At 38.2% G+C, this 13,788-nt stretch overlaps 1 protein-coding gene across 13 annotated transcripts in view; it reads left to right on the forward strand.

The window, feature by feature from the left end:
* Positions 1-1,628: 1,628 nt before the first annotated feature.
* Positions 1,629-13,788, forward strand: part of add1 (adducin 1 (alpha)) — a 36,639-nt gene continuing 24,479 nt past the window's right edge. For 5 of the 13 annotated variants that reach the window (XR_015775093.1, XM_088070622.1, XM_088070617.1 and 2 more), the window contains exon 1: positions 11,299-11,512. Coding sequence is in view for 11 of the 13 variants with exons in the window: in XM_088070622.1 (XP_087926748.1) it covers positions 11,359-11,512 (154 nt within the window). In the remaining 2 variants the exon portion in view is untranslated. Of the gene's footprint in view, positions 1,766-11,298; positions 11,513-13,788 lie in introns of those variants that run through there. The other 8 variants (XM_088070618.1, XM_088070619.1, XM_088070616.1 and 5 more) reach the window with 7 other exon arrangements.

Consider the following 13,788-nt stretch of genomic DNA (forward strand, 5'->3'; position numbering starts at 1 on the left):
TTGCTTTCTGGTAATTTTCTTGGAACTTTTTGTTTTACTAATTTATTGCAAATTTTGGGGTCCTGTTAAGTTGCTCAATGCCTTCTCCCCATGTTTCTGAAAGAACCCAATTGTTCAGGTTCCTAAGCAATGTACTAAAAACAGAGTTAGCTGCCTTCCTTTTCTTAAACCTTATTATTGTGGTGCCATATTGTTGCTTTACTTGATTTTAAAAAAAGGTCAAAAATCTGGTTTGAAGTCCACACATAAATATACTCGTAAATATGGAGTTTTCCTAACAATAAAATTATATTCAACAAACAACAACAAATAAATAAATAAGTAAATATTGTTATTATTTTCCCCTCAATCTCTCAAAACATGTCTTTATCCTGAAATTGCATTGTTTCCCTAAATTTCCTGGATTTGGGAGATTGTGCTAGAGGGGATTGTCTTCACCGGAAATTCGTTTTACATCACCAATAAATTAATAAACTGTGCACCCTGGTGGCAGTGAAATGTAACTGAACCCAGGATGGTTTTAAAATCTAACCTGGCTGGAGCTAGAAACCTCTGTTGCAAAAAAAAAACCCCTCACATCTCACAGCCTCGAATCTGTATTTGTAATTTTGCAGCAAATAACAATAAGGTGAAGCTATATTTAGTTACAGAGATGTAAAAAGAAAATTGTGGACTTAATTATTATATATCCCCCTGCTCTTTGACTGTGCAGAGGATTTTGCTAAAATACATTGAAAATAGTGCTTATTATTTTAAAACAGGCATCTAGCCCATCTGAGAAAGAAAATACTCAGTTCACGTCAGTAGACTCTTCATTATGTTGTGTTCATAGAATATATAGACAAACATGCATAGTTATGGAATGAAGCAGAACATAACCACAGTACCAGATTACCAAAAACTGTCCCAAAAAAAGTGTAAACGTTGTAAACAGTATCCTCAAATTTTGGTTTAGCCAGCTCATGTGTGCAAGATAAACTGGGGTCTGAATTGGGGTCTATTTTTCTGTGATATCAAATGGTACAAAAAAATGTATTAGCCATTGTTTGGCTTTATTTGTTTCAAAAGCATAGGTAGATCTAAGTAATTTAAGAAGAAATCACCCAAAAACAATAATTTATTTAAAAAAAAAACCAAACAAACTGGAAATTGAAATATCTCTTTGGTTGAATTGCCTCTGGAAACATGATAAATGACCCCTATTTATTTATCTATAAGAGATTACAAATAAAAATGTCAGCATCCAGTGATTCTATCTTTACCAAATGGTTTGTATTTCAAAAGCTCGTTGTATGCTTTTTTAATGTGGATTTTTAATCTCAAAAGTTACTGAATTTATTCAACAAATGAAAGTGTGGACTAAAACTAACAATATTTCCCTCGGAAATACAGTACGGTAGAGGTATGAAGTGTAAGGTATGAATCTACAAATCTGAAATAGTGTCCCCTTATCGGCTTCATGACTTTAGCATTAGCAGTAAAATAAAAACAATGGACGTATGCCCCTTTCTGCAGGGCGGGCAAACAACTCGTGCTCCAACCGCTCGCTCTGATACTATCACGTGCCTCCGGGTGTCCAATCGCGAGCCGCAGATTAAGCAGTTTGCCGCACCCAGTGGAGACTGGGCGGAGCGACGCGGGGACGACCAGCGCAGAGAGATAAACCCACTGTGAGAGCTCCAGGGTCGGGGATAAAGATAGTGAAACCCGCCGTCCTGCTTTCACCGAGCACTGACATATACTTCATCATTTCATCAAAGAGAGGGTAAGATAATAATTGTTTGCGTGTCAGCAGTTTATCTAAAACACGACCCGTGTGTGTGTGTGTGTGGGTTTGTAATGTTTGTCCCACAGTGTTGGTGTGTTTCAGTGTCGCGAGCTCTCACTGTTTTGCTAATGTGTTGCTCGGTGCAGTCTGCAGAGAGGCGGCTGCTTTGCACGTCCTCACAACGACTTTCTGCGTTTTTACTGTGATTAATTTGACTCGTTTGAGGCCGGACAGTTTTCTGTGCTGAACAGTAACAGCCCAGGGGTACATACTTTGTGTCCGGTGTGTGTAAGGTTAGCCCGCTTCACGAGCAGGCCTGTGGTTGCATTATTTTGCATTTCACATGCGCATAGTTACCGTAGCTATTTAATATGAGCTTGCTTACTGTAGGTCGATATGTCTCCTCATGTAGTGTGTGTCCAGTCTGGGTGTGTTTTAAAGCAGGAGGCTTTACTCAGTAGTGTGGTGATGAAGCAGTTTCCTGTTATACAGATGGTACAGTGTCCTGCATAATTAAACATAATGTGGATATTACATTTTTAATTGATAGCACACTACTTCTCATTCTGTCTTTTCACTTTTAGAGAAACACTATGCCCAAATGCCTCAGATTAAATATTTTATTAATCCTAATGGGGAATTGTGTTGCTATAGTTGACAAAAATACATTGAATAAAAAACACAGACACCAGAAATTATAACTACAGAAAGAAGGAAATCTTGAATAATGTTCTTAACTCCAGCATGCAGAGGGCTATACAAGCCCAGTGCATGGCAGTACACTGTATATTAGTTGTATAATAAAGCTATATTATGATAACATATATCAAGAAGTGAATTTCATCATCAACTTGGTAATTGTCCAAATATTTGCCGCTTCACAAGCTCCTCAGATGTCAGAATTTGCTGCTTTATTTAATGGGTGTGGAGGGAAACAAAACACATACAGAAAAGTATCCTGATACTATTGTGTGGTAATGTTGTATCGATACACAGGCGCCAAGTACAGATTTTTTTTGTTTTATGAATGATAAATATTACAAATATAAATTAAATTTGTGGTAGCCTACTACAATATTAAAACTAATTGCTGTTTCATATAGTTTGCTCCAATAAAAATGACTTAAGTGAAAAAAAAAACAGACTGAAAATGTTGTCTTATTATTTGAAATAAATAAGTTTTCTTTTGGGGACATAATTTGCAGTTGAAAACACAATATATGTTATTGCAATTCTCAGTGTAGTGTGACATGTTTAAAATCGCATTAATATTGTATCATGACTTAAGTATTGTGATAATAGCGTATTGTGGGACCTCTGGTGATTCCCCACCAATGAAATAGTGAATAGGATTACATCCAGGTGTAAGGATGTTGGTCTGACAAAACAATGACACCCTGAGCTCTGGGAACTTGTGATGTCTATTTTTTCTGACATTTTATATTTTTACTTTAAATTAATAATAAATAATAATAAATCGGCTGATTCAAGAAATAATTGACAGATTGATAAATAGTGAAAACAACTGTTTTTGCGGCCCAAAGTGGAGCATTGAGAAGTGCCAATAACCTTAGCCTTGTGTGACAATTAGCTGTTTGTTTTTAGATGAAAACTGGAGAAGACAACCACAAAGATATTACTGTGTCTGGCTTCTTTCTAAAGTCTGCTGTGATGTCCCTTCCCCCTCATACAGTATGAGGATTAGCAAAGCCAAAACGTCAAGATAAATTGTCTGTGAGTGTGTGTGTGTGTGTGTTAAGGGACGGTAACTCCCTGGATTCGGTAATTCTGTTAGAATGAGTGAAACTCCCAAAGGAGGGAGCTAAGCTCTGTCAGTCTGGCTCCATATTGCCACCCTTAACACACACACACACACACACACACACACACTCACTCTACACACGTGCATGCACACACTCACTCTAGATACACAGTGTTTGTTTTACTCCCACTCCCCACGCCCACACCCTTGACTGCAGTGCAGCTGAAAATGTGTTCCTCATTTCAAGTCCATTCTCTCTATTTCACTCTTTCCTTCCTTCCTCTCCATATGTGATCACTTAGCAGGAGGTTTTTTTGTGTTAGAGACGTGAAAGCAGTCACTATGAACTTTCATTCACATCACAGAGGTCACTACAGATCACATCAGTAAATGTATCTATGTTTGGGTCGAATATTTAGCTGAGAGAAGGCTGCATATGAGCACACATGGTGGTTCAGGCCAGAGTGTGAGACAAGGGGAAACTGTACAGGGAGGGGGGATGTTGTTTTGAGTGAGCAATCTTCCACTGCTCAGTCCCATATGACATGCGACAGGCGATAAACCCTGAGCCGCTGTACTCACACTCTAACACAACACAGTGTCTGGCCTGGCCTTGGCAGTCTGCAGCAGATAATACGTTTCTCATGCCGGCAGTCTCACTGATGGGGAAGCTTTACAGTGCATTTCATTCTCAGGACAGGAGCTATTTACTTGACTAAAATGATATTTGGATGTTTCTCTTGGTTCAAATTGATCTGATGATTGTCCCGTTACATTATACCTGGCTCTTTAGCTGCTAAATGCTCCACTATGTTCACTAGCTAGTTGCTAACTGTTAGTCTGCAGATTAGTGCTGAGCAGGTCGAGCACAGTGGGTTTTTTTGAGCTATTTCTCTGAAAACAGCTGCCTGCCGTTGCCAAAAATGACGCTATGAAAGCAGCAAGAGTGATAGTAGAGAATAGTGTTGCAATATTTTGCATGGCAATATTGTATTCATACATTTTGTTGTTTTTTAGATAAATTGATATTGTAAATATAAATTAAACTTTTTTTGGGGGGGGGGTTCAATTGGAATAATAATATTACATATTATTTATAAGGGCCTTTCTCAACACTCAAGGCCACTTTACAGAGATTAAAAACAAACACAATAAAACAACAGATAAAAGCTAGAAAGAAGGTAATAAATTGCCACATATGTTATCATAATGCTCAGTAATAATAATAATATAATATAATAATATTGTACCGTAACCTCAGTATCGTGATAATATCGTATTGTGGGGCCTGTGGTGATTCCCACCCTTAGTGAAGTTGTGCACAACTGAGTACATCTAAAGATCATTATTTCATTAAATAAAAAAGCTTTTGGAGACATTTTAACATTTTAATGAATCACTGTGCTAAGGATGGTCTCCTCTTTGAAGTCAGATGGACTGCTATAGAGATTAAACTGAACTGTCTTCCACACACTCGCTGTATTATGTTAAGTCTTTATCCATTTTCTATGTAATTACATCACACAATGCATTTTCCAGGTATTTGTGCTTTGTGCTAGAGGCATGAAAATTTAAAGGGGCCATGAATTATAGGCAATTTTTTTAACAATGACACATGAATATGACAATGTGAAAGGGGTTACTTGTACTGATGAGCCTTCAGAGAATGATCGCCAGTCTGCAGCTACCTTCAGCTTTATGGAGCTTTGCTGTGAGTGTCAGAACCACTTCCAGGAATCTTTGCATGTAAATTATGAATTACAAATCGATACATTGCTTTTAGGAATAAATACAGTATCAGTTCTTACCCCTCCATCAACATATCTCCTTTGTACCAGATGGGAAAGGTAAAATTTTGACCAGCATTTCTCATGATATTACCACATCAGATCTGATTACAGCTTTCCTTTCTTCCTCTGTTGCCATTTAAGTATTTCCTCATCTATGCCTTTTACCTCGGTAAGATCACACAGATAGATGCCACTTTTTTGAGCTGAAACACGCACACAAGATATTAAATTGCCTTTTTTTTGCATGCAGTAGGCTATGGTATGATATTCATACTGGGAAAAATACTGTCACAAGTTGAAGCAGAGTATCATAAGTAATGTTGCCGAAGAACCCTTTTTGCCCTTTTACCCTTATGTTTTTATAAGCAATGAGGTCAGTAATATGCTTGTGTATTGTCTCCTCGTGTTATTAAACACTGTTATTTTGGTTTGTTTGCTGTCAGCTCATGTTGTCCATAATTCTGTGACTTCCCTGTTTATGTCAATTACTTGTGTGGTGCACAAGACCAAACATGGAGCAATGCTAAATGGCACCAAACGCATTCCTACCGGTCATAGTAGTTAGAGTGTGTACACATATACGGGTACACGCACACACACTGAAGAGCAGTTGCAAGTGGATTCTTCGTCCCCAGTAATGACAGGCATCCAGCTCAGAGATATAAAGAGCCTTGTCCGAGTGCTTCTCTCAAATGTCTGCATACTGCTAGATACAGCAACTGCACACACACACACACACACACACACACACACACACACACACACACACACACACACACACACACACACACACACACACACACACACACACACACTAAAAACTGTTACAGCCAGACTTTGAGGCCATCTTTCTTTTTCACACTATACTGATCTTTTCACTGCCGATCGCTTGATTGGCACATTTTTGGAACAAGCTAAATAGATCTTTATTTCAGAGCGCTTAGTCATGCTGAAAAGATATTTTTTTAGTGCACGCTTCCGTCGCTCAAAAGAGAATTATGATAAAGTTGAAATATGCACAATGTACATCCAGAGCTTTTAAAGTTGACAAAAGCCAGCCACAGTGGGAGCGCAGAGAGCTGGGTGCTTCTCTACATTTAATATCTTTACCTTTTTTTTTCTCCTCCGCCCATCGTAGCAGCCTCTGTGGAGAATGGAAACATCTGTAGTGAGTGGTGTCATTGCAATTCAAAACATCAGTTTAGTGTGTTTTATTGAAAGGAAATTCAGTTGCTTATTTAATGCAACAGGTTCCTGTTTGTTTTCCTGTTCCAGTGCATAGATTGACTTGGTAGGCTCAACGCACGCTATGGGGGTTTAAGAGGAGCTTTTTGCCTGACAAAGTTGACTTTATGCTGTTTGTTCATTCTGACAGTACACGCCAGAAAATGCTCCATCATCCAGGCAATATTGGATTTGTGTTATTTTTGCTTTTTTTTTCCCAGTGTGGTGATATGTTAGGTATTAAATTCACTGCATTGATCAAAACAGACGTACCTGTGTGGCTGCTAGTTATGCCACTAGCATGGCTTGGAGGCAATGTCGGTCAGTCCACCCCTTTGGTCTTAGACTGAAATATCTCAACAACTTTTTGGTAGGATGGCATTGTGTACCATACTTGTCATGTGGCACTGGTACATTTTTATTTTTAATTTACCATATACTTTTAATTTATTAAAAGTATAAGTTAAACTAAGACGGTGAACATGGGTAAAACATTGTACCTGCTTAATATCAGCATGTTTATCATTTTAATGTTGTGCATATCAGCATGCTGATGGCACACTGGCAAGAAAAAAAAAATAGCTCGACTTGAAGAATCTCAGTTGACTAAGGGATCTCAGACTGATGATTCAAATCTCCGACTTTCAGGGGGCAGCCGTAGGATATGCATACATTCAGTTTACTCAAAATAACAAAAAGGATGAGCTCCCTAATGGAAACATCGTCACTCACAAGGCGGCTGTTTCTAGTTAAGCCAATAGTTTTTCATGAATGCAGCCTTTGATCAAAGTAAAGACATTTAACCAGCTGTCCATGGCCACTAAACAGGCCACTTCAGTGAGCACATATTGTATAGCTAAGGTTTTGTAGTGTCCTCTGGAAAATATTATAAAAGGCCAAGTATTTCCATCCTTACGCCGCTGTTTCTTTTGCCTCCGTAGCATTAGCAAGTCAAAATGCTTGATTGTTACATGACAAATCAAAATGTCTCCTCTGATTTCTCACACAAAGGCAGATGGCATATACTGTACTGTATAAATGCGATGCTTGATTCATCGTCACATTTTCCTGTTGCTTGGAGACGACAAAACCCTTGGATGCATCCTGTCCAAGGGTTTTCCATATCCACAGTGAATATGGAGGCAGAAATAGCAGCTTTTGATGTGCATGAGTCGTTACGTGATCTGTGTTGTCAGTGGCCCACGGTACACATGCAAGTGTCAGTGTCGTAAACCCTTTCAGGCACTCTGTAGCAGCATCCAGAAGGCAAGTTATTTTGAACTTAATCTTGTCAAATATAAGAGAAAGTGTGGTTCTTGCGACCAGGCGGAGCTGGGAAGTTGCAGATTTCTCTGGCTACAGCTTTTACAGCTATTTCTCATTTTTATATATGCTGGAGTTAACTCAGTCATATTGTCTACTGTATGCATCAGACAAAAATGATTTTTAGGAAGTTGGGTTTTAGCTCTAATCCATGATTGCAATATGCAACTCTGTCACTCCTGGGATCGTAGTGGTATGAGACTTTTATGGTACGATAATCATCTTAGAAAATATTGCGGTATCATGGAATAACATGGTTATTATTATTATTGTCAGTCACAGTGACCCTCAAAGGATTAGTTTTGGTTAAATAAATGTATTATCATTATAATGACTTTTTAAAAAAAAATGAAAGTATGTTTAAAAAGTCTCCCTTAACTTTATAACTGAAATAAAGGTGAGATTTTCCCCTCTTTTTTTTTTCAATACAGTAATTAAGCAAGTGTGCACGGTATGATATTCATCATTTTTCATATCACGGTATACCCTAAAACTGGTACATTGCTGTAACCATAGTCACCCCACATTTGCCTTTGTCATTTTGCTGCTTTGGCTAAGTGCTTATGCCCTTTTTGTCCAAACCTGCAGCAGAGTGCCAGGATGCTTACCGTCAGGGCTGCCATAAATTCACCAACATTTGCAGGGTGGTGCGTGAGTTGCAGCTTTAGGCACAAACATGGTTCCACTCAGTGAGGACAGGATACTTTCCAATACAGATTCTTTAATGGGTGCGGTTACGGAAGCCAGGGTGAATCTGCCTTAAGGGAGATGTGCGAGCACAAGATACTTTATTTGTACCAATACTGCATTTATTTTTGTTCATTTTCTTTTGTTAAGAAGGTCCAGGTCAAGAGATGAGCAATTTCTGGTTGTCCTGACTGTCATACTAATGTCCCAATGTAGCATGGCACGGACTCCACCCTTCACTGATGCAAAATGACAGGTGCTTCTGATACACAGTGACACTCCCAAAGTTTTTGGTTAAAATTTAAAAGACAGTAAAACATCTTCGTTTCCCCGCACGTCACTGCCATTCCATGTTTTGATTGTATATATTCTTATATTCTTGTTCTCTCTATATATCAGTTGTACATTGTGCAATTTACACATATTTCTAACTCTTTTACACACCGTACACACAGCACATTATATATTTATAATTTTAAAGGTTTACATACTAGTGCTAATTGTTTCTTATTATTACTGTATTTCTATTTTATATTTTACATTTAACATTATTACACATTTAAGACAAGGCACATCATACATAATTGTTGGCACATTGTAATTTTATTTTATTTATGTTACTGTTTTTGCACCTTGTTTTTTTAAATATTCTTGGCACCTTGTCTTTTTTATTGTCTAACATTTTAATATCTTAATATTTTTATATTTGTAATTTTTTTTTTTACTATTGTATTCTTCCTTCACTGCTCATACTTCGTCGTACCTCATAGCTGCTGTAATATTGTGAATTTCCCCACTGCGGTATTAAGTATTATCTAATCTTATCTTATACATAATTGCAATTTCTAATATTGACATATTAGTGCTATTTGTTTTTATTATCACTGTGTCTATATTTTATATTTTTACATACATGGTGATGGAATTAATTTTTACTTTCTTTCTATGCTTGGCATCAGAGCAACTGTAACAAAGCTCAATAAAGTATTTGTGATTCTGATGTGAAGCAGGTCATGCGATTCCTATGAGATAATTTGTATCCCTGGGGACTCGCATGATTTCATTTTATGAATTAGTTCAATACATAAAGATAAAGAAATTAATCTCCTACTTGACTTCATCTTCATCTAAAACAAATGCCACTATTAATTCAGTGCATGCAGCATCATATAAGTCCCTGAATAAGACACTGAGTCCTTGACATGTTTTGAGTCTAATGTGAAATGAGTAACACATTAGTTTGAAGGTGTGTGCCTTACGACACTGACTGGCTTGCAGCATGATGTTGGCCTACAGCTGTTCTTACATAACTGCAATCTCTTAAAGGCTGTCCCGTGTTTCCATGGTAATGTGTTTGGTTTCCATAGTGATTGCACTCTTAACAGAAGTGGAGGCTAGCTGAGCCCCTGCACCGACATATCTGAGGAGAGATAAGAAGTAGGGGGTCTGGCGAGGCGGGGGCGCCTGTGACAACGTCATATATAGATAGAGAAAGCTTTCAGTATCTATAACTGTTGTTGTTGCTACACTGTCCACAAGAAGTAAACAACTTGAGGATCTGGACGTTTGTTTAAGCATTAAAGATACTCCAGAGATGTTCAAGCTGGAATTGTTTCTAGTGTTGCACAGCTGGAGTGAATCAGTTAACATTTGTGGTAAGACAGAGTGCAGCATAAAATGACTCAAACAAATACGCCATGAGATGACCGTGGAAGTGACCTTTTTTACCTCCAATATTAATATTTGTTGATGGCATGTAATCCCCTTAAACCTCACCTTGCTTTGTTTACTCTGAGATTAAGGTGATTACACTGACAGAGCGCAGAAAACAAGAGAATATTCAAAGGCTGCAGAGGTGATATCTGTATATTTCTTGCTCCTGCTGCTCTTCCTCTATCTTTCTCCGTGGTGCAGTTTTAGTCATACGTACGGTTCATTCATCCTGTATTTGCAGGTGTTAGCAGATTTTGTGGTTGTGTGCACTGCAGCGTTGGACTGATGTATCATATTACACAATTCCCGCAGTGCTTTAGTGCGCACAGATGGGCCATTGTGAGCAAGACTGGTAATAATATCAGGCCTAATTTCTGATTTTAGTGCTAAAAATAGATTTCTGAACAAGCATTTTCTCCTCTCTGAGCAAAAAAAGCTGCAGCATGAATGTTTAATCCTTTTATCGTTTTTGTCACTTTTTTTTAGTTGTCTTACTATCAGCAGACAGTTTTGATTCCTGTCGTTGCAGCTAGTAATAAACACCAACATGAACTGAATGCAGCATGAACAAGTCAGAGCAAAGTGAATGAGATCAGACTGCAGTCTAGAAGCATCAAGACTGTCCTCCTATAAACCAGGCTGACATGGGCCAGCCTCAGAAGAGCTGCAGGGACTGCAGTATTGTCACGTATTTCTCTATGTTGTGTTACACAGGCCGACTCTGCTTGCATCTAAACATATCTGTTTATTCAGTGTGACATTTAAGGATATTTTTTAAAGTTTTCATTAGCGTCAAACTGTTGTTGTTAATTTTCCACCATCTAACCAATCTGAGCTGATTTTTTTTTGCAGTGCATGGTGATACATTTGTGTTAATAACAGGACAGGGACTCCCGCCTTCTCCCTAATGAGAGTATTTGGCACCAGCGCTAATTGCTGATGTCCTTTTTCTTCTGTCAATAACTGATGTTCTGAATCACATGAGTGAGACAGAACAACAAGAGTTTCCATCCTGATTGTTTGCAGAGACAGTATGCAGCTTGCGATTGTCAAGTTCTGTCTCGCTTAATTTACAATTTTAGTCGGTAGTTATGATTAAAGGAAAACAGCAGAGAGGAGACACCGAAGAGAAGAATGTGAGAGGATTCGGTTTCGTGAAATCGGGGGTGAATGTCGTTTCAAAGACGTGGGTCCCAACAGCCTCTCCTTTGAACAAAGTTTGGAGTTTCTTCACACGTGGAAAGCGTAAGGATTTGCAGAGTATTTTAAATATTTGTCTTAAATTAAAACTTGATTGATACACTTGATACATTTTAAATTTAGACCAAATGAGATTTTAACACTCGTGTTGTCCTTGGGGTCATTCTGACCCCAAATGAAATGTTCAAAATATGTTTTTTATACTTATGTAGACAAGCTCAAAACAAAGGGAAAATGTGTGGTAATAGGTTGGACTGAAGTAAAACTAAAATTGAATTGATTGATAATTTATACAACATGCTTTAAATAACAGTCAAACAAGGGCGGGGTCAGAATGACCCCAGAGGACAAAAGGTGTATGGTAATCGGGAGGACATTGGGAGGAAGACTAAAATCTCAATTTCATTTTAAAGAAAATCAGCATGTTAATTTGCAGTTACAAAACACAGCTGATAACCAAACCAAAGAATCAAGAGAGCTAAATCCAGTTAAACCCAGTAAGCCCGGGAGATAGCCACAGCTAGCCTTGGCTAAAGCTAATTTGCTTACTTTTCCTCCCAAGCTTTTCCTTGTAATTGAAATTATGTTAAATTAACATCCTGGTACTATAGTTTGTTGTAAATTGAAATAGGCCTATTGCATAAATAAGATGGTTGTTCAATCTGGTTTTGGCTAATAAAAACAGCTAAGCCAGTCCTGCCAAGCGATAACTAGCCTACCTTAGCAGAGCAGCATTAAGTATCCAGCAGCAGCACCATCTGGAGAGGCAAACCAGGCAAATGTTTTGGGCCCCTGAAATTTTTTAGGAAAAGGGGCCACAGATGGCCACTCAGACGGTCAATTTTTGGATCCTCACTGGATATCGTTAGTTGGAGCAGTCAGCTAGCTACCTGTAAGTGTCACACATACATTAGGTGTAACTTAAATCATAAATAACTTTTTTGCATATTTATTTGAAGATAACAATTAACGGTAGATTGCAGCAAGAGGACATTTTTTAATAGTGCATTTTGCTGCATATTTCCATTTTTACCAAAGGCAGAGGGCAGTTTTTTAAGTGTTATCTGTGGTCTGTCTGTTTTTTTTGTTGTTGTGAAATAATTGGTCCAAGAAGACATAAAATTAAGGCACCGCACCCTGTCAATCTGTTACAAAGTATACCCAGTCAGCTTTAAACTTGTATTTTTTTTTCAATTGTGTTATGTTGTGATAGTTTGATTTCCCAACATTAATGTGTTTATGAGGTGAAAATGGACAAAGCATTGTTGCCCTAGAATTAGCCAAACAGCTTGAAAACACAAAAACGCTTGATTGGAGCAGGTGACCTGAGATGTGTGAAAAATGTTGTGTTTGATGTCGTGGAAAATCTCAGAACACCAATAAAAGCATTCAGAAACAGGGAGACGGTTCCTGCCAGCTCTCAGTGTGATGCTGGATGCTTTTGGTTTGGTCTGCAGTTGTCATGGTAGTTTTGGCTGAACATTCGTATTGATGCCGACTAATGGGCTGCATCACCCCCCTCCGCCCTCCCCCATTACCCATGCATGCTTGCACACACACATTTCCCTGTGCTCACAAGTCGGCCTGTGTCCTTCAGAGTTGGGGCTTGAGTAGTCAGAGCTGTGATCGACAGGCAGAGACTATTTCCAGCCAGCTGGATGGACGTGGATCTATAGGAAATCTGTCTCGCTCTCCTCTTTATGTCTCTGTTCCCTGATGTTTTTTCAAACTGAATGCTAAAATACCTTCTGGCTATATTTCCAGTTTTTGTTTTATTTTCCTTAGCCCAGCCTTGACAGCTGAGTGGTGTTGTGATTCCAGGAAACACATTGTGAAAATCAATGAAAACAAATCTCAGCTGGGAAGAGTGGTCACATGGTCATGACAGGAAGTAGGGGAGAGTGTGGTTTGTGTGATTGGATTTCTGGTCTAATGGCTGGTGATACTCACTTCTTCATTTCAATAGGGAAACTTTCTCTCTATCAGCATCTTATTGATGTATAATTTTTTTTATTATTATTAATGAAATGTGTGGACTTCCTCTGTGTATTCAAGAAACAAGCCCATTTTTTTTAACAGAAAGTTTAATGTAGAAAGTTGGTCAGCGCTTCATTTTTAAATCCTGATAAATATGATGTTTTATGTAGTATTGACTTGAAGTATTTTACACTGGATGTCATGTTTTACACAGATGCATGACTGATCAGCCTTTTAGCTTTCTTACACACAAAATCTGATCATAAAACATACGAAATTAGGGCTGTACTCGACTCAGAATTATGCAAATTGGACCGGATTTGGCAGTTCAATATGAGTATTCG

Source organism: Plectropomus leopardus, chromosome 20, assembly GCF_026936395.1.
Source record: "Plectropomus leopardus strain MGB_pleo_1.0 chromosome 20, ASM2693639v1, whole genome shotgun sequence".
Classification (NCBI taxonomy): domain Eukaryota; kingdom Metazoa; phylum Chordata; class Actinopteri; order Perciformes; family Serranidae; genus Plectropomus; species Plectropomus leopardus.